Below are 25,848 nucleotides of genomic sequence, written 5' to 3' on the forward strand. Positions count from 1 at the left end.
GTGCGGCGGTACAGTGAGCGGTGCGGCGGTACAGTGAGCGGTGCGGCGGTACAGTGAGCGGTGCGGCGGTACAGTGAGCGGTGCGGCGGTACAGTGAGCGGTGCGGCGGTACAGTGAGCGGTGCCGCGGTACAGTGAGCGGTGCGGCGGTACAGTGAGCGGTGCGGCGGTACAGTGAGCGGTGCGGCGGTACAGTGAGCGGTGCGGCGGTACAGTGAGCGGTGCGGCGGTACAGTGAGCGGTGCGGCGGTACAGTGAGCGGTGCCGCGGTACAGTGAGCGGTGCGGCGGTACAGTGAGCGGTGCGGCGTTACAGTGAGCGGTGCGGCGGTACAGTGAGCGGTGCGGCGGTACAGTGAGCGGTGCGGCGGTACAGTGAGCGGTGCGGCGGTACAGTGAGCGGTGCGGCGGTACAGTGAGCGGTGCGGCGGTACAGTGAGCGGTGCCGCGGTACAGTGAGCGGTGCGGCGGTACAGTGAGCGGTGCGGCGGTACAGTGAGCGGTGCGGCGGTACAGTGAGCGGTGCGGCGGTACAGTGAGCGGTGCGGCGGTACAGTGAGCGGTGCCGCGGTACAGTGAGCGGTGCGGCGTTACAGTGAGCGGTGCCGCGGTACAGTGAGCGGTGCGGCGGTACAGTGAGCGGTGCGGCGGTACAGTGAGCGGTGCGGCGGTACAGTGAGCGGTGCGGCGGTACAGTGAGCGGTGCGGCGGTACAGTGAGCGGTGCCGCGGTACAGTGAGCGGTGCGGCGGTACAGTGAGCGGTGCGGCGGTACAGTGATAGGTGCGGCGGTACAGTGAGCGGTGCGGCGGTACAGTGAGCGGTGCGGCGGTACAGTGAGCGGTGCGGCGGTACAGTGAGCGGTGCGGCGGTACAGTGAGCGGTGCGGCGGTACAGTGATAGGTGCGGCGGTACAGTGAGCGGTGCGGCGGTACAGTGAGCGGTGCGGCGGTACAGTGAGCGGTGCGGCGGTACAGTGATAGGTGCGGCGGTACAGTGAGCGGTGCGGCGGTACAGTGAGCGGTGCGGCGGTACAGTGAGCGGTGCGGCGGTACAGTGATAGGTACGGCGGTACAGTGAGCGGTGCGGCGGTACAGTGAGCGGTACGGCGGTACAGTGAGCGGTGCCGCGGTACAGTGAGCGGTGCGGCGGTACAGTGAGCGGTGCGGCGGTACAGTGAGCGGTGCGGCGGTACAGTGAGCGGTGCGGCGGTACAGTGAGCGGTGCGGCGGTACAGTGAGCGGTGCGGCGGTACAGTGAGCGGTGCGGCGGTACAGTGAGCGGTGCCGCGGTACAGTGAGCGGTGCGGCGGTACAGTGAGCGGTGCGGCGGTACAGTGAGCGGTGCGGCGGTACAGTGAGCGGTGCCGCGGTACAGTGAGCGGTGCGGCGGTACAGTGAGCGGTGCCGCGGTACAGTGAGCGGCGCCGCGGTGTTATTCCGTTTTGTGTGCAGTTTTTCCTGCTGTCACAGTTGCACGTGCGCCTTTCTTGCGGTGATTACGGTGCCACTCCTCCAGGCTGTGTGGTGACGTCACTGGCTGCTGCTCGTCATGTGACTGCTGGAGCGGCTTCCGGATTGGGCGGGACTTTCTAGTCGAGCCTTTTCGGTAGGCGCGTGACGTCACGGGTCAGGCCACTTGCGCTGTCAGGAGGGGGCGTGTCCGCGGTGTCGGAATTTTCCATTCAGCCGTGCTGTCGCCGTGTCGCGCGCTGCTCACCGGGTGTCGGGATTGTCGCGGTGCTCGGGGACACGGGCGGGCTGTCGCGCCGGGCGCTGCTCTCTCTCCTCTGCGGCCGTGTCTGTTCCCGGCTGCCGTTGATGGCGAATTACATCCATGTTCCTCCCGGATCCCCGGAGGTGCCGCGCCTGGAGCTCACCGTGCTGGAGGCCGCGTACCGGGAGGGGGCGCTGCGGCTGCTGCGGGAGCTGAGGCCAGAGTGGAGGCCGGAGGAGGTGACCACACAGGTAACTGAGGAGACCGGGGAGGAGGAGAGAGAGAGAGGGGCCCCGGGGAGGAGGAGGGAGAGAGAGGGGCCCCGGGGAGGAGGAGAGAGGCCCCGGGGAGGAGGAGAGAGAGAGGGGCCCCGGGGAGGAGGAGAGAGAGAGGGGGAGAGAGAGAGGGGCCCCGGGGAGGAGGAGGAGGAGAGAGGGGCCCCGGGGAGGAGGAGGAGAGAGAGGGGCCCCGGGGAGGAGGAGAGAGAGAGAGGGGCCCCGGGGAGGAGGAGAGAGAGAGAGGGGCCCCGGGGAGGAGGAGGGAGAGAGAGGGGCCCCGGGGAGGAGGAGAGAGAGAGAGAGGGGCCCCGGGGAGGAGAGAGAGAGAGAGAGGCCCCGGGGAGGAGGAGAGAGAGAGAGAGGGGCCCCGGGGAGGAGGAGAGAGAGAGGGGCCCCGGGGAGGAGGAGAGAGAGAGAGGGGCCCCGGGGAGGAGGAGAGAGAGAGAGAGAGGCCCCGGGGAGGAGGAGAGAGAGAGAGGCCCCGGGGAGGAGGAGAGAGAGAGGGGCCCCGGGGAGGAGGAGAGAGAGAGAGGGGCCCCGGGGAGGAGGAGAGAGAGAGAGGGGCCCCGGGGAGGAGGAGAGAGAGAGAGAGGGGCCCCGGGGAGGAGGAGAGAGAGAGAGAGGGGCCCCGAGGAGGAGAGAGAGAGAGGGGCCCCGGGGAGGAGGAGAGAGAGAGAGGGGCCCCGAGGAGGAGGAGAGAGAGAGGGGCCCCGGGGAGGAGGAGAGAGAGAGAGGGGCCCCGGGGAGGAGGAGAGAGAGAGAGGGTTCCCGGGGAGGAGGAGAGAGAGAGAGGGGCCCCGGGGAGGAGGAGAGAGAGAGAGGGTTCCCGGGGAGGAGGAGAGAGAGAGAGGGGCCCCGGGGAGGAGGAGAGAGAGAGAGAGAGAGAGGGTTCCCGGGGAGGAGGAGAGAGAGAGAGGGGCCCCGGGGAGGAGGAGAGAGAGAGGGAGAGGGGCCCCGGGGAGGAGGAGAGAGAGAGGGAGAGGGGCCCCGGGGAGGAGGAGAGAGAGAGAGAGAGAGGCCCCGGGGAGGAGGAGAGAGAGAGAGGGAGAGGGGCCCCGGGGAGGAGGAGAGAGAGAGAGGGGCCCCGGGGAGGAGGAGGGAGAGAGAGGGGCCCCGGGGAGGAGGAGAGAGAGAGAGGGAGAGGGGCCCCGGGGAGGAGGAGAGAGAGAGAGAGAGAGGCCCCGGGGAGGAGGAGAGAGAGAGAGAGAGGCCCCGGGGAGGAGGAGAGAGAGAGAGAGGGGCCCCGGGCAGGAGGAGAGAGAGAGAGAGGCCCCGGGGAGGAGGAGGGAGAGAGAGGGGCCCCGGGGAGGAGGAGAGAGGGAGAGAGAGAGGGGCCCCGGGGAGGAGGAGAGAGAGAGGGGCCCCGGGGAGGAGGAGAGAGAGAGAGGGAGAGGGGCCCCGGGGAGGAGGAGAGAGAGAGAGAGGGGCCCCGGGGAGGAGGAGAGAGAGAGAGAGGGGCCCCGGGGAGGAGGAGAGAGAGAGAGAGGGGCCCCGGGGAGGAGGAGAGAGAGAGAGGGGCCCCGCGGAGGAGGAGAGAGAGAGAGGGGCCCCGGGGAGGAGGAGAGAGAGAGAGGGGCCCCGGGGAGGAGGAGAGAGAGAGAGAGAGAGAGAGGGGCCCCGGGGAGGAGGAGAGAGAGAGAGAGAGAGGGGCCCCGGGGAGGAGGAGAGAGAGAGAGGGGCCCCGGGGAGGAGGAGAGAGAGAGAGAGGCCCCGGGGAGGAGGAGAGAGAGAGGGGCCCCGGGGAGGAGGAGAGAGAGAGAGAGGCCCCGGGGAGGAGGAGAGAGAGGCGCCCCGGGGAGGAGGAGAGAGAGAGGCGCCCCGGGGAGGAGGAGAGAGAGAGAGAGGCCCCGGGGAGGAGGAGAGAGAGAGAGGGGCCCCGGGGAGGAGGAGAGAGAGAGAGAGGGGCCCCGGGGAGGAGGAGAGAGAGAGAGGGGCCCCGGGGAGGAGGAGGAGAGAGAGAGAGGGGCCCCGGGGAGGAGGAGGAGAGAGAGAGAGGGGCCCCGGGGAGGAGGAGGAGAGAGAGAGAGGGGCCCCGGGGAGGAGGAGGAGAGAGAGAGAGGGGCCCCGGGGAGGAGGAGGAGAGAGAGAGAGGGGCCCCGGGGAGGAGGAGAGAGAGAGAGAGGGGCCCCGGGGAGGAGGAGGAGAGAGAGAGAGGGGCCCCGGGGAGGAGGAGAGAGAGAGAGAGGGGCCCCGGGGAGGAGGAGGAGAGAGAGAGAGAGGGGCCCCGGGGAGGAGGAGGAGAGAGAGAGGGGCCCCGGGGAGGAGGAGGAGAGAGAGAGGGGCCCCGGGGAGGAGGAGGAGAGAGAGGGGCCCCGGGGGGGAGGAGGAGAGAGAGAGGGGCCCCGGGGGGGAGGAGGAGAGAGAGAGGGGCCCCGGGGAGGAGGAGGAGAGAGAGAGGGGCCCCGGGGGGGAGGAGGAGAGAGAGAGGGGCCCCGGGGAGGAGGAGGAGAGAGAGAGGGGCCCCGGGGAGGAGGAGGAGAGAGAGAGGGGCCCCGGGGAGGAGGAGGAGAGAGAGAGGGGCCCCGGGGAGGAGGAGAGAGAGAGGGGCCCCGGGGAGGAGGAGAGAGAGAGGGGCCCCGAGGAGGAGGAGAGAGAGAGGGGCCCCGGGGGGAGGAGGAGAGAGAGCGAGGGGCCCCGGGGGGAGGAGGAGAGAGAGCGAGAGGGGCCCCGGGGGGAGGAGGAGAGAGAGCGAGAGGGGCCCCGGGGGGAGGAGGAGAGAGAGCGAGAGGGGCCCCGGGGAGGAGGAGAGAGAGAGGGGCCCCGGGGGGAGGAGGAGAGAGAGGGGCCCCGGGGGGAGGAGGAGAGAGAGGGGCCCCGGGGAGGGGGAGAGAGAGGGGCCCCGGGGAGGAGGAGGAGAGAGAGGGGCCCCGAGGAGGAGGATATGCAGGGCCGTGGTGGTGAATGGGACCCCTGGGTGAGACATACACAGGATCCTGTGGGGGTTCAGTAGATTATGGGGTCAGGTGATGCGGCTCTGGTCCTGGGGTACGGCACTTCTCAGGGGCAGGGATCTCCGGGGGTCCACGGCTGCAGCTTGGGTGTCAGGATCAGCAGTTCTAAGATCTGATGCCGGTGGGGCATCTGGTATTTGTGGTTCCCCACTGTGTAAGGACAGGGTCAGATCTGTAATGTTGGCTCCTTGGGGGTGGGGTTATTTCTGTGGAGGTGTGGCCTATAGGAGCTGGGCTTAGTCTCCGCCCCCTGTATCTTCTGCCGGATTTTCTGTTCGTGATGATGGCTGCCGTGTAGTCAAATGACCGCATCTATCTGTCTGTGGGAACGTTCATCAGCGGCTGCGGCTCTGAGGGGCTCCACAGTCGTTATCAGGGGCAGGAAGGTGCAGACCCTGATATTGTGAGCCTGGTTCGTGTTCTTAGACGATGGCGCTGCGTCCCCGGATCAGCCGCCGTCAGGTCATGTGATGTTCCCGCTCACTATTGATGGCGGTGTCAGAGGTCGCCATGTGTATATATAGGGCCTGGATGGAGGCTGCGGGGGCCCTGGCTCAGGGAGCGGTCCTGTATATATGGAGGCTGCGGGTGCCCTGGCTCTGGGTGGGGTCCTGTATATATGGGGCCTGGATGGAGGCTGCGGGTGCCCTGGCTCTGGGTGGGGTCCTGTATATATGGGGCCTGGATGGAGGCTGCGGGTGCCCTGGCTCTGGGTGGGGTCCTGTATATATGGGGCCTGGATGGAGGCTGCGGGTGCCCTGGCTCAGGGTGCGGTCCTGTGTATATATGGGGCCTGGATGGAGGCTGCAGGGGCCCTGGCTCAGGGTTCGGTCCTGTAAATATGGGGCCTGGATGGAGGCCGCCGGGGCCCTGGCTCAGGGAGCGGTCCTGTGTATATGGGGCCTGGATGGAGGCTGCGGGGGCCCTGGCTCAGGGTGCGGTCCTGTAAATATGGGGCCTGGATGGAGGCTGCGGGTGCCCTGGCTCAGGGTTCGGGCCTGTAAATATGGGGCCTGGATGGAGGCCGCCGGGGCCCTGGCTCTGAGTGGGGTCCTGTATATATGGGGCCTGGATGGAGGCCGCCGGGGCCCTGGTTCAGGGTGGGGTCCTGTAAATATGGGGCCTGGATGGAGGCCGCCGGGGCCCTGGCTCAGGGTTCGGTCCTGTAAATATGGGGCCTGGATGGAGGCCGCCGGGGCCCTGGCTCAGGGAGCGGTCCTGTGTATATGGGGCCTGGATGGAGGCTGCGGGGGCCCTGGCTCAGGGTGCGGTCCTGTAAATATGGGGCCTGGATGGAGGCTGCGGGTGCCCTGGCTCAGGGTTCGGGCCTGTAAATATGGGGCCTGGATGGAGGCCGCCGGGGCCCTGGCTCTGAGTGGGGTCCTGTATATATGGGGCCTGGATGGAGGCCGCCGGGGCCCTGGTTCAGGGTGGGGTCCTGTAAATATGGGGCCTGGATGGAGGCTGCGGGGGCCCTGGCTCAGGGTGCGGTCCTGTAAATATGGGGCCTGGATGGAGGCTGCGGGTGCCCTGGCTCAGGGTGCGGTCCTGTAAATATGGGGCCTGGATGGAGGCCGCCGGGGACCTGGCTCAGGGTTCGGTCCTGTAAATATGGGGCCTGGATGGAGGCTGCGGGTGCCCTGGCTCAGGGTTCGGTCCTGTAAATATGGGGCCTGGATGGAGGCCGCCGGGGCCCTGGCTCAGGGTTCGGTCCTGTAAATATGGGGCCTGGATGGAGGCCGCCGGGGCCCTGGCTCAGGGAGCGGTCCTATAAATATGGGGCCTGGATGGAGGCCGCCGGGGCCCTGGCTCAGGGTTCGGTCCTGTAAATATGGGGCCTGGATGGAGGCTGCGGGTGCCCTGGCTCAGGGTTCGGTCCTGTAAATATGGGGCCTGGATGGAGGCCGCCGTGGCCCTGGCTCAGGGTTCGGTCCTGTAAATATGGGGCCTGGATGGAGGCTGCGGGGGCCCTGGCTCAGGGAGCGGTCCTATAAATATGGGGCCTGGATGGAGGCTGCGGGTGCCCTGGCTCAGGGTGCGGTCCTGTAAATATGGGGCCTGGATGGAGGCCGCCGGGGCCCTGGTTCAGGGTGGGGTCCTGTAAATATGGGGCCTGGATGGAGGCTGCGGGGGCCCTGGCTCAGCGTTTGGTCCTGTATATATGGGGCCTGGATGGAGACTGCGGGGGCCCTGGCTCAGGGAGCGGTCCTGTATATATGGGGCCTGGATGGAGGCCGCCGGGGCCCTGGTTCAGGGTGGGGTCCTGTAAATATGGGGCCTGGATGGAGGCTGCGGGGGCCCTGGCTCAGGGAGCGGTCCTGTATATATGGGGCCTGGATGGAGGCTGCGGGTGCCCTGGCTCTGGGTGGGGTCCTGTATATATGGGGCCTGGATGGAGGCTGCGGGGGCCCTGGCTCAGGTTGCGGTCCTGTAAATATGGGGCCTGGATGGAGGCTGCCGGGGGCCCTGGCTCTGGGTGCGGTCCTGTAAATATGGGGCCTGGATGGAGGCCGCCGGGGGCCATGGTTCAGGGTGGGGTCCTGTAAATATGGGGCCTGGATGGAGGCTGCGGGGGCCCTGGCTCAGGGTTTGGTCCTGTATATATGGGGCCTGGATGGAGGCTGCGGGGGCCCTGGCTCAGGGGGCCCTGGCTCAGGGGGCCCTGGCTCAGGGGGCCCTGGCTCAGGGGGCCCTGGCTCAGGGGGCCCTGGCTCAGGGGGCGGTCCTGTATATATGGGGCCCGGATGGAGGCTGCGGGGGCCCTGGCTCAGGAAGCGGTCCTGTATATATGGGGCCTGGATGAAGGCTGCGGGTGCCCTGGCTCTGGGTGGGGTCCTGTATATATGGGGCCTGGATGGAGGCTGCGGGGGCCCTGGCTCAGGGAGCGGTCCTGTATATATGGAGGCTGCGGGGGCCCTGGCTCTGGGTGGGGTCCTGTATATATGGGGCCTGGATGGAGGCTGCAGGGGCCCTGGCTCAGGGAGCGGTCCTGTATATATGGGGCCTCGGTCGAGGCTGCGGGGGCCCTGGCTCTGGGTGGGGTCCTGTATATATGGGGCCTGGATGGAGGCTGCGGGGGCCCTGGCTCTGGGTGGGGTCCTGTATATATGGGGCCTGGATGGAGGCTGCGGGTGCCCTGGCTCAGGGAGCAGTCCTGTGTATATGGGGCCTGGATGGAGGCTGCGGGGGCCCTGGCTCAGGGAGCGGTCCTGTATATATTTGGGGCCTGGCTCTGGGTGGGGTCCTGTATATATGGGGCCTGGATGGAGGCCGCCGGGGCCCTGGTTCAGGGTGGGGTCCTGTATATATGGGGCCTGGATGGAGGCTGCGGGGGCCCTGGCTCAGGGAGCAGTCCTGTGTATATGGGGCCTGGATGGAGGCTGCGGGGGCCCTGGCTCATGGAGCGGTCCTGTATATATTGGGCCTGGATGTAGGCCGCGGGGAGCTCTGAGCCCCTTTGGTCTGTGGACATGCTAGCGGACCTGTTAATCCATCTCCGATGTTTGGCTCACATGATAAATGTTGCGATGGCACAGGGTCTGGGTGGGGGGATAGTGTGCTTGTGTTGTGTCTGCTGTCCCCTGGTGACCTGGCTGATATTACAGCCCCTACCCTCATGTCCGGTGTGTGCTGGCACAGGGTCTGGGTGGGGGGATAGTTTGCTTGTGTTGTGTCTGGTGCCCCCCCCCCCGGTGACCTGGCTGATATTACAGCCCCCTACCCTCATGTCCGGTGTGTGCTGGCGCAGGGTCTGGGTGGGGGGATAGTTTGCTTGTGTTGTGTCTGGTGCCCCCCGGTGTCCTGGCTGATATTACAGCCCCCTACCCTCATGTCTGGTGTGTGCTGGCACAGGGTCTGGGTGGGGGGATAGTGTGCTTGTGCTGTGTCTGGTGCCCCCCCCCGTGTCCTGGCTGATATTACAGCCCCTACCCTCATGTCCGGTGTGTGCTGGCACAGGGTCTGGGTGGGGGGATAGTTTGCTTGTGTTGTGTCTGGTGCCCCCCCCCCCCCGGTGACCTGGCTGATATTACAGCCCCCTACCCTCATGTCCGGTGTGTGCTGGCGCAGGGTCTGGGTGGGGGGATAGTTTGCTTGTTTGTGTCTGGTGCCCCCCGGTGTCCTGGCTGATATTACAGCCCCCTACCCTCATGTCCGGTGTGTGCTGGCACAGGGTCTGGGTGGGGGGATAGTGTGCTTGTGCTGTGTCTGGTGCCCCCCCCCCCGTGTCCTGGCTGATATTACAGCCCCTACCCTCATGTCCGGTGTGTGCTGGCGCAGGGTCTGGGTGGGGGGATAGTGTGCTTGTGTTGTCTGCTGTCCCCCGGTGTCCTGGCTGATATTACAGCCCCCTACCCTCATGTCCGGGGTCCGTGCAGTCATCAGATTCTTATTACACAAGTTTTGCTTACTGTAATGAATAGGGATCTGACTGCCCACCACGCGACATTCCCGAAATACTGAGGAATCCCTGCTCCCAGCATCACCCCCGCAGCGCACCCTGCTCAATACAAGCTATTGTCCTCTGTGATCAGCCATTGCATGCTGCCTGTATTTCTGATCAATATGGAAAAGAAAGGAAGTGAAGAAACCTCCCCTCCCCCATCTCTGCGGTGCTGGGACCCCCTGATATCACCCCCTCTTATAACCTCCAGCCAGTACAGGATCGGTGTTTTAGAGGACTGGTCTCGTTGTTATGTGATCGGTTCTCATGTCACAAGTCTGCCATGAAATAAGAAATCTTCATTCAAAACAATTTCTGGTATCAACGGAGGTTGATGAGATCAGGAGCATGGCTGTCAGGTGTGATCAGTCTGGGCGCAGCTTTAATCTGAGGGGGTTTCATCCTAACTAGGGGAGAGATTCAAGAATCCTGGCTCTGTAATATGGACAATTATCTCAGAAGCTCTGTAATGGCTGTCACAGGATTTTCCCTCATTAATCCGTCATCGATAAAGCAGGTAAAAGGTCTGGAGCTGATTCCAGGTGCGGCATTTGCATTTAGAAGCTGTTGCTGTGAACCCACAACATGCGCACAGCTCTCAATGGAAGAGAAACCAACTATCATTAGGCCAAAAAGAAGAAATCTATCAGAGAGAGCAGACATGTCGGGAGCGGCCAAATCAACAGTTTGGTACAAAGAAAAGAGCGCTCTGGTGAGCTGGGAAGTCCGAAAGGCCTGAATGTCCACAGAAGGCAACAGTGGTCGATGATTGCAGACTCCATCCCATGGTGAAGAAAAATCCCTTTCACAGCCTCCCCCTTCAAAAGAAGATCGCTTTCCAGGGAGTCAGTGTCTCATCATCTAAGTCCACCATAAGGAGAAGACTTCATTAGAGTAAATACCGAGGGGTTGCCACAACCACTAATCCGACATAAAATAGGCCAGATTAGACTTTGCCAGAAAACATCTAAAGAAGGTGCTCAGTTCTGGAAAAGCAAAACTGAGGTCAACCTGCACCAGAGTGATGGAAGAAGAAAGTCTGGAGAAGGCTCCTCAGCACATCCTCTGTAACACATGGTAGAGGCGGTGTGACAGCGCATGACCTCCAGACTTCAGGCCGTCATTGCTGCAAAGCCTCACACGGGACGAACCAAGCAACGGTGACAGCCATGACCTCCAGACTTCAGGCCGTCATTGCGGCAAAGCTTCACATCAGAGGAGACCAGTGATGGTAACGTCCATGGCCTCCAGACTTCAGGCCCCCATTGTTACTAAGCCTCCCAGAGGACCAAGTACTACATCTGCAAAGGAGTTTGTATGTTCTCCCTGTGTTTGCATGGGTTTCCTCCCACACTCTAAAGACATACTGATAGGGAATCTAGATTGTGAGCCCCATCGGGGATAGTACCGATAATGTTTGTAAAGCGCTGTGGAATTAATAGTGCTATATAAATGAGGAAAATAAATTAATAGGAGGAAATCAGCGATGATGACGTCCATGGCCTCCAGACTTCAGGCCGTCATTGTTACTAAGCCTCACATAGGAGGAAACTAGTGATGGTGACGTCCATGGCCTCCAGACTTCAGGACGTCATACTAATCCTCACATAGGAGGAAACCAGTGATGGTGACATCCGTGGCTCCCAGACTTCAGGACGTCATACTAAGCCTCACATAGGAGGAGACCGGCGATGGTGACGTCCATGGCCTCCAGACTTCAGGACGTCATACTAAGCCTCACATAGGAGGAGACCGGCGATGGTGACATCCGTGGCCCCCAGACTTCAGGACATCATACTAAGCCTCACATAGGAGGAGACCGGTGATGGTGACATCCGTGGCTTCCAGACTTCAGGACGTCATACTAAGCCTCAGATAGAAGGAGACCAGCGATGATGACGTCCATGGCCTCCAGACTTCAGGACGTCATACTAAGCCTCACATAGGAGGAGACCGGCGATGGTGACATCCGTGGCCTCCAGACTTCAGGACGTCATACTAAGCCTCACATAGGAGGAGACTGGCGATGGTGACATCCGTGGCTTCCAGACTTCAGGACGTCATAGCCTCACAGAGGAAGAAACCAGTGATGGTGACATCTGTGGCCTCCAGACTTTAGGACGTCATACTAAGCCTCACATAGGAGGAGACCGGCGATGGTGATGTCCGTGGCCTCCAGACTTCAGGACGGCATTGCTGTAAAGCCTGACACCAGAGGAGACCAGCGATGGTGACGTCCATGGCCTCCAGACTTCAGGACATCATTGCTGCAAAGGATTCTCCACAAAGGGTTAAACATGGACATTTTATTTATGGGAAAGATAATTTGTCCAATTCCTTCTGAGCTCTGAAATGAGGAGACTGTAGGAAATGGCTGCAATTCCTAAAGGTTTCACAGGAGAATTGTGTTCAACCCCTTTAACCCTGAAAGTCTCCACGTCAGTCACATCTCGGTTGATTCATGTTATATCCAAAATAGCGTCCTGCAGAGCTGAAATCACGAGGATTTGTCACCGGCCAAAGATTTGTGGACCTGACTGTATATATGAAAACAAAAGCAAACCACAGATTAGCATAAAAACAATATTTATTAGAACATATCAAAATCTCACATAACACATGTATAAGGTCTAATAAAGAACATGAAGGAGTGCGGACGGTGAATAGGACCACCCAGGAGAAAGATGGCCATTCTGTACATTTCAGGTGAAGACCTACTAATAGATAAATTATGCAGAGTCTATGGAAAGAGTTCAGATTGCACGAGTCCAATGCGTCATCAAAAAGTAGTCGCTCATACACCTCTAATCAAATGCGCAATGCGCTGCTTATCCAAGGTGTGTGATAGACCCTCCACACCGCGCTGACGCGCGTTTTGCTTTATTGCTTTCTTAAAGGGAGGTGCTGCTTCGTATTGTCCTGGCAGGGTTTATATTTCCACAAACATGAGACCAATTAAGTGCCACATGAGCAGCACCACCCGCGGCAAAATTGCATATCCGCCCGAAGCCATCGTTGTGTCGCATGCATGTGAGGTTAATGACCCTGTGACATGAGTGACAATCGCGCTACTCCACGGTATTCTGCGTTGGCCATCGGATATACTGTGCATACGCACATTGGCAGCCATCCTTGGGAACTACAGATGTGTGCAATGCAAAAAGGGATTGTCAGAAGGTTCACAGTGGGGAAAAAAGTGTCCAAAAATCAGATAAATTTTGTAAACATGCAACCATCGCGATAAAGGATAAACCATTAGATGAGAGCAAAGTAATACAAGAACCCATATGTGGTGGTCCGGCACGCAACATCTAGTGTAAATATCTGCTCCATAAGATGTGACTCATCCTGTGTCCCACCCACCCCACAAGTGCCCCCAATCATCCTGAGCAAGAGAGTGTACAAGGGGAACGCAAAATCCAATCCACCAGTCTCAGTCCAAAATAGAAGTGTCAGCGGTAAACATGAGGAGAAAATGAGGTTACCCATTCGGAAGAAGAGACCACCCTGCAAAGTTCGAGCACGAGACCATGATCAGTCTGCACATGTGCACTAAGAGCAAGACAAGCATACAGAAATAGTAAAAACCTCAAACTGCAGGGCCCATACGTGTCACCTTCTTGGACTGTATCAGGAGCTCATCCCTTGTGCTCTCCTGCAGACATTTCTGATTCTCCTACTGCTGTATCCCCTTGATTTGAATCTATCTTGGAGGATATTGAATTGTTGTTCGAACCTCTTGTTCACGGAGCAAATTTGTCTGGCTTTCTGGAACTGTCCAATCGGGATGACCTTCATAAGTGGATTAATGTGTGTCAAGGAGGCGTGAAACAGAGTTCACTGCTGTCCCTTGACAATACAAATCAGTTTGTATCACTCCGTCGTCCTCGACACACAGTTGTATATCCAAGAAGTCAGTTTTCGATTTAAGACACTTAGAAGTGAATTTAAGGTAGAAGGAATTGCAATTAAGGGCCTGCATAATTTGGATTAACTGACTTTCAGTGCCCTGCCAGATTAATAAAACATTTTCAATATCGCAATGCCAACGTTGCACCAGGTCTGAGACATGCACTTCGTCACCGTGCAAAATCTGTATTTCCCAGAAACGAAGTAACAATTTGCATATGACGGCACACTGTCTGTGCCCATGGCGGTACCTTGTTTCTGTAAGTAGAATCTATCCTTGAAGATAAGTTGTTTGTTAATACAAATTCACACCAGTGTCCATCCCATATGGTCATCTGCAAGAACCAAGAAGTGAACTGCCCTCAAGGTCTGACTGTATATACGCTGCTACAGTTTTTGCATTGACGTGTCTACATTGTGCCAACAGTTATCGCCCCGGACTCATGTGTTCTCCCCTCAGTATCGGTCACTTTCCCGGTCGCCACCTTCTTCAGATCTGTTTGGGATGTATCACATGGAGGCCGGATCCAGGAATACTGTGGTCAATGGAGCACCTGGGAGACGTCTGCAATGTAAAGAGACACAATGTATCCACTGTTATGATTGAGTCACCATAGGAGGCAGACACAAAAATAGAAGCTACGTCCAGAAAACCAGAGAAGTTGGCAACTATCAGATTGCAGATCCCTGAACCTATCAACACAACTAGCAGTAGCTGTGGGTGGTTCCTACGATGTCCTAGACCCCTCGATCACAGCCGGAGCGCTAAATAGCCTAAAGACAGAAAAGGAAATCTAAACTGCCCCAGAGCAGACCCCAAAGTAAAAGTCAGCCCCCAACATATAATGACGGTGAAGCAAGATGAAAAAACACTCACACAGATAGAAAGATAGGCTGAGCAAACGATGGGGCCCAAGCTAGCTAAACAGAACAGGAAAGGAAGGTTGCTGTCTGCAATCTGCCAAAACCCTATCAAAGACATAAGCCAACAAGCTGATATGAAAAAGACCCTGAAGCAGCTAGGCTTCAAAAACTAAATCAGCACTCAGGTATTTTCAGAAGACAGAGCTAAAGGAATTCAGCCCACCCCAGCAGGGAATGGCAGAAATCCAGAAAAACAAAGTCTAAGCACAAATGCAAAAGGCTGAGCAGCAAACTTAGCTTTAGAGGAGCAGGAATTCAGTCTGGTCTCCAAGGATCCCACAGAGAAATCACCCACAGGGCAGAAGGGCGTCGGCAGCCTTATATCCAGTCAGTAACTCCACTCAGCCAGTCATCATCATCAGCCTCAGATGTTTGATAATCAGGCTCACTACCTTTCTTTACCAGAAGAGGGAGTTCCTCGGGCCTCAGTAGTGATGGGGAAAATGAACTCACAACAATCCACAGCTTATACAGTCTCACGCCAGCTGTTCCGGACCCGCTCCTTCCTGATAATTGTGTAATGTGGATGATGTGCCCAGTAACGTGCCGTCACCGTGTATGAAGTCATTTACATGACACAGAATTCTCATACGACTTTCTATAACTGCGCAGTGTGAATTTGACTGTTCACTCGTTCCTCGATGAGACCGGGAAGAAGAGGTGGAAATTCCCGTCCTGTGTGGTCTGATCCAGAGACAGAATCGCTCAGGAGTCGCCGGAGCGTCGGATGGAACAAAGATTCCTATCGTCCAGAACGTTGTCTCATTAATTCAGTGACGTCATCTCTCTAAGATCAGGGGATGTTTGTAGAAAACGTCAGGAGTTCATGTGTCTGATGTCATGTGTCTGATGAACGGCGTCGCCTGTGTGATCTGAGCGTTGTACGCGCCATCAGATTGTGTGTGAACAGTGCACCATGTGGACATCGCTGTTAGGGGTCTTACAAGGGCCGGCATTGTTGCAATGTTCTGTTGGGGGGCCGGAGTCGCTGCCATGCGTGGGTGCTGGGGTTTCTCCACTGTTTGGGGGGCCGCCTCACACGTTCTGTGTTATCGGTGCCCGCCTCGTACTGTCTGTTATCGGGGTGCCCGCCTCATACGGTCTCTGTGATATCGGGGTGCCCGCCTCATTCTGTCTGTGTTATCGGGGTGCCCGCCTCATACAGTCTGTGTTATCGGGGTGCCCGCCTCATATGGTCTCTGTGTTATCGGGGTGCCCGCCTCGTACGGTCTCTGTGTTATCGGGGTGCCCACCTCGTACGGTGTCTGTTATCAGGATGCCCGCCTCGTACGGTCTCTGTGTTATCGGGGTGCCCGCCTCGTACGGTCTCTGTGATATCGGGGTGCCCGCCTCATTCTGTCTGTGTTATCGGGGTGCCCGCCTCATACAGTCTCTGTGTTATCGGGGTGCCCGCCTCATATGGTCTCTGTGTTATCGGGGTGCCCGCCTCGTGCGGTCTCTGTGTTATCGGGGTGCCCGCCTCGTGCGGTCTCTGTGTTATCGTGGTGCCCGCCTCGTGCGGTCTCTGTGTTATCGGGGTGCCCGCCTCATACGGTCTCCATTTTGCTCTTTCAGGTCTTTACAGATGGGATAACCAATAAGCTGATAGGCTGCTATGTCGGAGACGCTATGGAGGACGTGGTCCTGGTGCGAATCTACGGGAATAAGACCGAGCTGTTCGTTGACCGCGACGAGGAAGTGAAGAGTTTCCGGGTTCTGCAGGCGCACGGCTGCGCCCCCAAACTGTACTGCACCTTTAACAATGGCCTGTGCTACGAGTTCATGCAGGGAGCGGCTCTGGATCCGGAGCACGTTTGCAATCCGAAGATCTGCAGGTACGAGGTCACAGCCGCGAACTGTAGGAGGTGCTGCGGGGTCTCTGGTGTACAGGACTGTATGAGCGGCTGCTGCGGGGGCTCTGGTGTACAGGACTGTATGAGCGGCTGCTGCGGGGTCTCTAGTATACAGGGCTATATGAGTGTTTTCAGGGTCTCTAGTATACAGGGCTGTATGAGCGGCTGCTGCGGGGTCTCTGGTATATAGGGCTGTATGAGCGGCTGCTGTGGGGTCTCTAGCATACGGGGCTGTATGAGCGGCTGCTGTGGGGTCTCTAGCATACGGGGCTGTATGAGCGGCTGCTGCGGGGTCTCTGGTATATAGGGCTGTATGAGCGGCTGCTGTGGGGTCTCTAGCATACGGGGCTGTATGAGCGGCTGCTGTGGCGTCTCTAGCATACGGGGCTGTATGAGCGGCTGCTGTGGGGTCTCTAGTATACGGGGCTGTATGAGCGGCTACTGTGGGGTCTCTAGCATACGGGGCTGTATGAGCGGCTACTGTGGGGTCTCTAGCATACGGGGCTGTATGAGCGGCTGCTGTGGGGTCTCTAGCATACGGGGCTGTATGAGTGGCTGCTGTGGAGTCTCTAGTATACGGGGCTGTATGAACGGCTGCTGTGGGGTCTCTGGTATACAGGACTGTATGAGTGTGGGGTCTTTAGTGAGCTGTATTGGTGTTTGCGGGGTCTCTAGTGGGCTGTATGAGTGTTTGTGGGGTCTCTAGTGGGCTGTTAGTGTTTGTGGGGTCTCTAGTGGGCTGTTAGTGTTTGCGGGGTCTCTGGTGGGCTGTGTTAGTGTTTGCGGGGTTTCTAGCGGGCTTTGAGTGTTTGCGGGGTCTCTGGTGGGCTTCGGGATCAGTTTCCAGCTCGGTTCCTGAGGTGGTTGCGATTCTCTGACCCCGTCTCCTGTTACTGCCCCCTTGTGGACACTTCTTTCCTCCGTTTCTGTCTGAAGGTGACGGCGTCCATCTTTGTCATTCGCCCTCTGCTCACACAGGACAGTCAGCGGCTAAGAGGCTTTTGTGACTCCGTGGTCGCTGCGCACATTCTCCTCATTAATGGGATCAGCCGGCGATTCGCCCCATTAATCTCCGTTTCTGCCTACGGGGCGTGCTAACTTTCAGGAATAGCATGTGGGATGTGTAGGAATTTGTCCTTGTAGGGGGGTGGGGGTGTATACTTTACTGATCTGTTATATATTAATCCCCCGGCTCTGTATCTGGAGGTGTCCCCCAACCACAGACCGCAGACGGCCACCAATTAACGGAACCAATTAACGGAACCTAAAGAGGCCATTATAGGGTGAAAGACACTGACCGCAGCCCGTACCCGGAGACACAACGCTCAGTGTCTGTGCCCCTCACTGTGTACAGTCCTGTGGAGGCTGCCATGTATCCCCCCAGCATGTTATATTGCACCTTCCTCCCCCAAGCGTTATGTGGTATCTCCCCTCCACCCCTGGAATGTTACGTTGTATCCTCCCCAAAAAGTTACATCGTATCTCCCCTCCGGAATGTCACATTGTATCACCCCTGGAATGTCGCGTCGTACCCCCCTCCACCCCCGGAATGTCGCGTCGTACCCCCCTCCACCCCCGGAATGTCGCGTCGTACCCCCCTCCACCCCCGGAATGTCGCGTCGTACCCCCCTCCACCCCCGGAATGTCGCGTCGTACCCCCCTCCACCCCCGGAATGTCGCGTCGTATCCCCCTCCACCCCCGGAATGTCGCGTCGTATCCCCCTCCACCCCCGGAATGTCGCGTCGTATCCCCCTCCACCCCCGGAATGTCGCGTCGTATCCCCCTCCACCCCCGGAATGTCGCGTCGTATCCCCCTCCACCCCCGGAATGTCGCGTCGTGTCTCCCCCTCCACCCCCGGAGTGTTTTGCTGTTCCCCTTTCTTCCCTCCGAGTGTCGCATTGTGTCCAGGGTGTTAAATTATTTCTCCCCTTCTGTCCCGCAGGCTCATCGCTCGGCAGCTCGCTAAGATCCACGCCATCCACGCACACAACGGCTGGATCCCCAAATCCAACCTGTGGCTGAAGATGCGGGCGTACTTCTCCCTCGTCCCCACCGAGTTCTCGGAGCCGCTCGTCCATGACAGGTGAGGATGGTTTCGCCGTGTGATGGGGTCGCCGTGTGGTGGTGCCGCAGCCGGTCTCATGTATGGAAACGTTCTACTTTCTAACATTCGCTGTTTCAGGATCTCGGCTGTCAGTGAGTAGGAAGATTTACATTATGACTGAAATGAGAAAGGAAAACGCATATGAGAGAGCCGGGGGATACAGATATCCCCCCGCCATCACTACTCTGTGATTGAGCTTAAACAGTCACAGCTCTCTGGCGCCCCCTTACCCTCAGGTCAGTCAGTGAACTGCACCTAGGATAAGTAGTCGCTGGAGAGGCTGCCCTGTCTTGTACTGGTTATCGGGCACTCTGCAGTGAGGGCGGTGTATATATCACCAGTCCGGGAATATATATATATAAACCTCCGGTCCGTCACTGCCAGGATCCCCCAGTAACACCAGGACGGTATGCTGCCACCAGTTCCTCGTTAGATATAAGCCCGGTCCGTAACCAAGCTTATATCGGGTCAGAAACCAACCCCAGGTAGAGTATAAATACTAGCTGGACTCAAGGACGTGGGGAAGTGGGATAAAAAAGCAGAAAAAAATAAATGGATCTTGTAATTAGTGAAAGGCGCAGTAGATAATACAGATATATACAGAGATTACAGCCAGAGGTGCAAATACAGGGAGGACACAGGATGGGGCAGCAGTCAGCTGGATAATACAGATATATACAGAGTAATATACAGAGATTACAGCCAGAGGTGCAGATACAGGGAGGGCACAGGATGGGATAGCAGTCAGCTGGATAATACATATATATACAGAGTAATATACAGAGATTACAGCCAGAGGTGCAGATACAGGGAGGGCACAGGATGAGACAGCAGTCAGCTGGATAATACAGATATATACAGAGTAATATCCAGAGATTACAGCCAGAGGTGCAGATACAGGGAGGGCACAGGATGGGGCAGCAGTCAGCTGGATAATACAGATATATACAGAGTAATATCCAGAGATTACAGCCAGAGGTGCAGATACAGGGAGGACACAGGATGGGACAGCAGTCAGCTGGATAATACAGATATATACAGAGTAATATACAGAGATTACAGCCAGAGGTGCAGATACAGGGAGGGCACAGGATGGGACAGCAGTCAGCTGGATAATACAGATATATATAGAGTAATATACAGAGATTACAGCCAGAGGGGCAGATACAGGGAGGGCACAGGATGGGGCAGCAGTCAGCTGGATAATACAGATATATATAGAGTAATATACAGAGATTACAGCCAGAGGTGCAGATACAGGGAGGGCACAGGATGGGACAGCAGTCAGCTGGAAAACACAGATATATACAGAGTAATATACAGAGATTACAGCCAGAGGTGCAGATACAGGGAGGGCACAGGATGAGCAGCAGTCAGCTGGATAATACAGATATATATATAGAGTAATATACAGAGATTACAGCCAGAGGTGCAGATACAGGAAGGGCACAGGATGGGCAGCAGTCAGCTGGATAATACAGATATATATATATAGAGTAATATACAGAGATTACAGCCAGAGGTGCAGATACAGGGAGGACACAGGATGGGACAGCAGTCAGCTGGATAATACAGATATATACAGAGTAATATCCAGAGATTACAGCCAGAGGTGCAGATACAGGGAGGGCACAGGATGGGGCAGCAGTCAGCTGGATAATACAGATATATACAGAGTAATATCCAGAGATTACAGCCAGAGGTGCAGATACAGGGAGGGCACAGGATGGGGCAGCAGTCAGCTGGATAATACAGATATATATAGAGTAATATACAGAGATTACAGCCAGAGGTGCAGATACAGGGAGGGCACAGGGTGGGACAGCAGTCAGCTGGATAACACAGATATATACAGAGTAATATACAGAGATTACAGCCAGAGGTGCAGATACAGGGAGGGCACAGGATGGGACAGCAGTCAGCTGGAAAACACAGATATATACAGAGTAATATCCAGAGATTACAGCCAGAGGTGCAGATACAAGGAGGGCACAGGATGGGGCAGCAGTCAGCTGGATAATACAGATATATATAGAGTAATATACAGAGATTACAGCCAGAGGTGCAGATACAGGGAGGGCACAGGGTGGGACAGCAGTCAGCTGGATAATACAGATATATACAGAGTAATATACAGAGATTACAGCCAGAGGTGCAGATACAGGGAGGGCACAGGATGAGCAGCAGTCAGCTGGATAATACAGATATATATATAGAGTAATATACAGAGATTACAGCCAGAGGTGCAGATACAGGAAGGGCACAGGATGGGCAGCAGTCAGCTGGATAATACAGATATATATAGAGTAATATACAGAGATTACAGCCAGAGGTGCAGATACAGGGAGGACACAGGATGGGACAGCAGTCAGCTGGATAATACAGATATATACAGAGTAATATACAGAGATTACAGCCAGAGGTGCAGATACAGGGAGGGCACAGGATGGGAAAGCAGTCAGCTGGATAATAGATATATACAGAGTAATATACAGAGATTACAGCCAGAGGTGTAGATACAGGGAGGGCACAGGATGGGGCAGCAGTCAGCTGGATAATACAGATATATACAGAGTAATATACAGAGATTTCAGCCAGAGGTGCAGATACAGGGAGGGCACAGGATAGGACAGCAGTCAGCTGGTTAATACAGATATATACAGAGTAATATACAGAGATTACAGCCAGAGGTGCAGATACAGGGAGGGCACAGGATGGGGCAGCAGTCAGCTGGATAATACAGATATATACAGAGTAATATACAGAGATTACAGCCAGAGGGGCAGATACAGGGAGGGCACAGGATGGGGCAGCAGTCAGCTGGATAATACAGGTATATACAGAGTAATATCCAGAGATTACAGCCAGAGGTGCAGATACAGGGAGGGCACAGGATGGGGCAGCAGTCAGCTGGATAATACAGATATATACAGAGTAATATACAGAGATTACAGCCAGAGGGGCAGATACAGGGAGGGCACAGGATGGGGCAGCAGTCAGCTGGATAATACAGATATATACAGAGTAATATACAGAGATTACAGCCAGAGGTGCAGATACAGGGAGGGCACAGGATGGGACAGCAGTCAGCTGGATAATACAGATATATACAGAGTAATATACAGACATTACAGCCAGAGGGGCAGATACATGGAGGGCACAGGACTGGACAGCAGTCAGCTGGATAATACAGATATATACATAGTAATATCCAGAGATTACAGCCAGAGGTGCAGATACAGGGAGGGCACAGGATGGGACAGCAGTCAGCTGGATAATACAAATATATACAGAGTAATATCCAGAGATTACAGCCAGAGGTGCAGATACAGGGAGGTCACAAGATGAGGCAGCAGTCAGCTGGATAATACAAATATATACAGAGATTACAGCCAGAGGTGCAGATACAGGGAGGGAACAGGATGAGGCAGCAGTCAGCTGGATAATACAGATATATACAGAGTAATATACAGAGATTACAGCCAGTGGTGCAGATACAGGGAGGGCACAGGATGGGGCAGCAGTCAGCTGGATAATACAGATATATACAGAGTAATATACAGAGATTACAGCCAAAGGTGCAGATACAGGGAGGGCGCAGGATGGGACAGCAGTCAGCTGTATACTACAGGTATATACAGAGTAATATACAGAGATTACAGTCAGAGGTGCAGATACAGGGAGGGCACAGGATGGGACAGCAGTCAGCTGGATAATACAGATATATATATATACAGAGTAATATACAGAGATTACAGCCAGAGGTGCAGATACAAGGAGGGCACAGGATGGGACAGCAGTCAGCTGGATAATACAGATATATACAGAGTAATATACAGAGAATACAGCCAGAGGTGCAGATACAGGGGGGGCACAGGATGGGACAGCAGTCAGCTGGATAATACAGATATATACAGAGTAATATACAAGAGATTACAGCCAGAGGTGCAGATACAGGGGGGGCACAGGATGGGACAGCAGTCAGCTGGATAATACAGATATATACAGAGTAATATACAAGAGATTACAGCCAGAGGTGCAGATACAGGAAGGGGACAGGATGGGGCAGCAGTCAGCTGGATAACACAGATATATACAGAGTAATATACAGAGATTGCAGCCAGAGGTGCAGATACAGGGAGGGCACAGGATGGGGCAGCAGTCAGCTTGATAATACAGATATATACAGAGTAATATACAGAGATTACAGCCAGAGGTGCAGATACAGGGAGGGCACGGGATGAGGCAGCAGTCAGCTGGATAATACAGATATATACAGAGTAATATCCAGAGATTACAGCCAGAGGTGCAGATACAGGGAGGGCACAGGGTGGGACAGCAGTCAGCTGGATAACACAGATATATACAGAGTAATATACAGAGATTACAGCCAGAGGTGCAGATACAGGGAGGGCACAGGATGGGACTGCAGTCAGCTGGATAATACAGATATATACAGAGTAATATACAGAGATTACAGCCAGAGGTGCAGATACAGGGAGGGCACAGGATGGGACTGCAGTCAGCTGGATAATACAGATATATACAGAGTAATATACAGAGATTACAGCCAGAGGTGCAGATACAGGGAGGACACAGGATAGGACAGCAGTCAGCTGGATAATACAGATATATACAGAGTATTATACAGAGATTACAGCCAGAGGGGCATATACATGGAGGGCACAGGACTGGACAGCAGTCAGCTGGATAATACAGATATATACATAGTAATATCCAGAGATTACAGCCAGAGGTGCAGATACAGGGAGGGCACAGGATGGGACAGCAGTCAGCTGGATAATACAAATATATACAGAGTAATATCCAGAGATTACAGCCAGAGGTGCAGATACAGGGAGGGCACAAGATGAGGCAGCAGTCAGCTGGATAATACAGATATATACAGAGTAATATACAGAGATTACAGCCAAAGGTGCAGATACAGGGAGGGCGCAGGATGGGACATCAGTCAGCTGTATAATACAGGTATATACAGAGTAATATACAGAGATTACAGCCAGAGGTGCAGATACAAGGAGGGCACAGGATGGGACAGCAGTCAGCTGGATAATACAGATATATATACAGAGTAATATACAGAGATTACAGCCAGAGGTGCAGATACAGGGAGGGTACAGGATGGGACAGCAGTCAGCTGGATAATACAGATATATATACAGAGTAATATACAGAGATTACAGCCAGAGGTGCAGATACAGGGAGGGCACAGGATGGGACAGCAGTCAGCTGGATAATACAGATATATACAGAGTAATATCCAGAGATTACAGCCAGAGGTGCAGATACAGGGAGGGCACAGGATGGGACAGCAGTCAGCTGGATAATAGATATATACAGAGTAATATACAGAGATTACAGCCAGAGGTGCAGATACAGGGGGGCACAGGATAGGACAGCAGTCAGCTGGATAATAGATATATACAGAGTAATATCCAGAGATTACAGCCAGAGGTGCAGATACAGGGAGGGCACTGGATGGGACAGCAGTCAGCTGGATAATAGATATATACAGAGTAATATACAGAGATTACAGCCAGAGGTGCAGATACAGGGAGGGCACAGGATGGGGCAGCAGTCAGCTGGATAATACAGATATATACAGAGTAATATACAGAGATTACAGCCAGAGGTGCAGATACAGGGAGGGCACAGGATGGGACAGCAGTCAGCTGGATAATACAGATGTATACAGAGTAATATACAGAGATTACAGCCAGAGGTGCAGATACAGGGAGGGCACAGGATGGGACAGCAGTCAGCTGGATAATACAGATGTATACAGAGTAATATACAGAGATTACAGCCAGAGGTGCAGATACAGGGAGGGCACAGGATGGGACAGCAGTCAGCTGGATAATGCAGATATATACAGAGTAATATACAGAGATTACAGCCAGAGGTGCAGATACAGGGAGGGCACAGGATAGGACAGCTGTCAGCTGGATAATAGATATATACAGAGTAATATCCAGAGATTACAGCCAGAGGTGCAGATACAGGGAGGGCACTGGATGGGACAGCAGTCAGCTGGATAATACAGATATATACAGAGTAATATACAGAGATTACAGCCAGAGGTGCAGATACAGGGAGGGCACAGGATGGGACAGCAGTCAGCTGGATAATACAGATATATACAGAGTAATATACAGAGATTACAGCCAGAGGTGCAGATACAGGGAGGGCACAGGATGGGACAGCAGTCAGCTGGATAATACAGATGTATACAGAGTAATATACAGAGATTACAGCCAGAGGTGCAGATACAGGGAGGGCACAGGATGGGACAGCAGTCAGCTGGATAATACAGATGTATACAGAGTAATATACAGAGATTACATCCAGAGGTGCAGATACAGGGAGGGCACGGGATGAGGCAGCAGTCAGCTGGATAATACAGATGTATACAGAGTAATATACAGAGATTACAGCCAGAGGTGCAGATACAGGGAGGGCACGGGATGAGGCAGCAGTCAGCTGGATAATACAGATATATACAGAGTAATATCCAGAGATTACAGCCAGAGGTGCAGATACAGGGAGGGCACAGGGTGGGACAGCAGTCAGCTGGATAACACAGATATATACAGAGTAATATACAGAGATTACAGCCAGAGGTGCAGATACAGGGAGGGCACAGGATGGGACTGCAGTCAGCTGGATAATACAGATATATACAGAGTAATATACAGAGATTACAGCCAGAGGTGCAGATACAGGGAGGGCACAGGATGGGACTGCAGTCAGCTGGATAATACAGATATATACAGAGTAATATACAGAGATTACAGCCAGAGGTGCAGATACAGGGAGGACACAGGATAGGACAGCAGTCAGCTGGATAATACAGATATATACAGAGTATTATACAGAGATTACAGCCAGAGGGGCATATACATGGAGGGCACAGGACTGGACAGCAGTCAGCTGGATAATACAGATATATACAGAGTAATATCCAGAGATTACAGCCAGAGGTGCAGATACAGGGAGGGCACAGGATGGGACAGCAGTCAGCTGGATAATACAAATATATACAGAGTAATATCCAGAGATTACAGCCAGAGGTGCAGATACAGGGAGGGCACAAGATGAGGCAGCAGTCAGCTGGATAATACAGATATATACAGAGTAATATACAGAGATTACAGCCAAAGGTGCAGATACAGGGAGGGCGCAGGATGGGACATCAGTCAGCTGTATAATACAGGTATATACAGAGTAATATACAGAGATTACAGCCAGAGGTGCAGATACAAGGAGGGCACAGGATGGGACAGCAGTCAGCTGGATAATACAGATATATATACAGAGTAATATACAGAGATTACAGCCAGAGGTGCAGATACAGGGAGGGTACAGGATGGGACAGCAGTCAGCTGGATAATACAGATATATATACAGAGTAATATACAGAGATTACAGCCAGAGGTGCAGATACAGGGAGGGCACAGGATGGGACAGCAGTCAGCTGGATAATACAGATATATACAGAGTAATATCCAGAGATTACAGCCAGAGGTGCAGATACAGGGAGGGCACAGGATGGGACAGCAGTCAGCTGGATAATAGATATATACAGAGTAATATACAGAGATTACAGCCAGAGGTGCAGATACAGGGGGGCACAGGATAGGACAGCAGTCAGC

At 55.3% G+C, this 25,848-nt stretch overlaps 1 protein-coding gene across 1 annotated transcript in view; it reads left to right on the forward strand.

Moving 5' to 3' along the window:
- The first annotated feature begins 1,629 nt into the window (after positions 1-1,629).
- ETNK1 (ethanolamine kinase 1) overlaps positions 1,630-25,848 on the forward strand; it is an 82,065-nt gene continuing 57,846 nt past the window's right edge. Inside the window, exons 1-3 of the mRNA XM_073543995.1 lie at positions 1,630-1,964; positions 15,792-16,051; positions 18,014-18,154. Coding sequence (XP_073400096.1) covers positions 1,818-1,964; positions 15,792-16,051; positions 18,014-18,154 — 548 coding nt within the window. The 5' untranslated portion in view covers positions 1,630-1,817. The remainder of the gene's footprint in view (positions 1,965-15,791; positions 16,052-18,013; positions 18,155-25,848) is intronic.

The sequence above is a fragment of the Dendrobates tinctorius genome, unplaced genomic scaffold, assembly GCF_039654945.1.
Source record: "Dendrobates tinctorius isolate UK_male_01 unplaced genomic scaffold, ASM3965494v1 ptg000136l, whole genome shotgun sequence".
Lineage (NCBI taxonomy): Eukaryota > Metazoa > Chordata > Amphibia > Anura > Dendrobatidae > Dendrobates > Dendrobates tinctorius.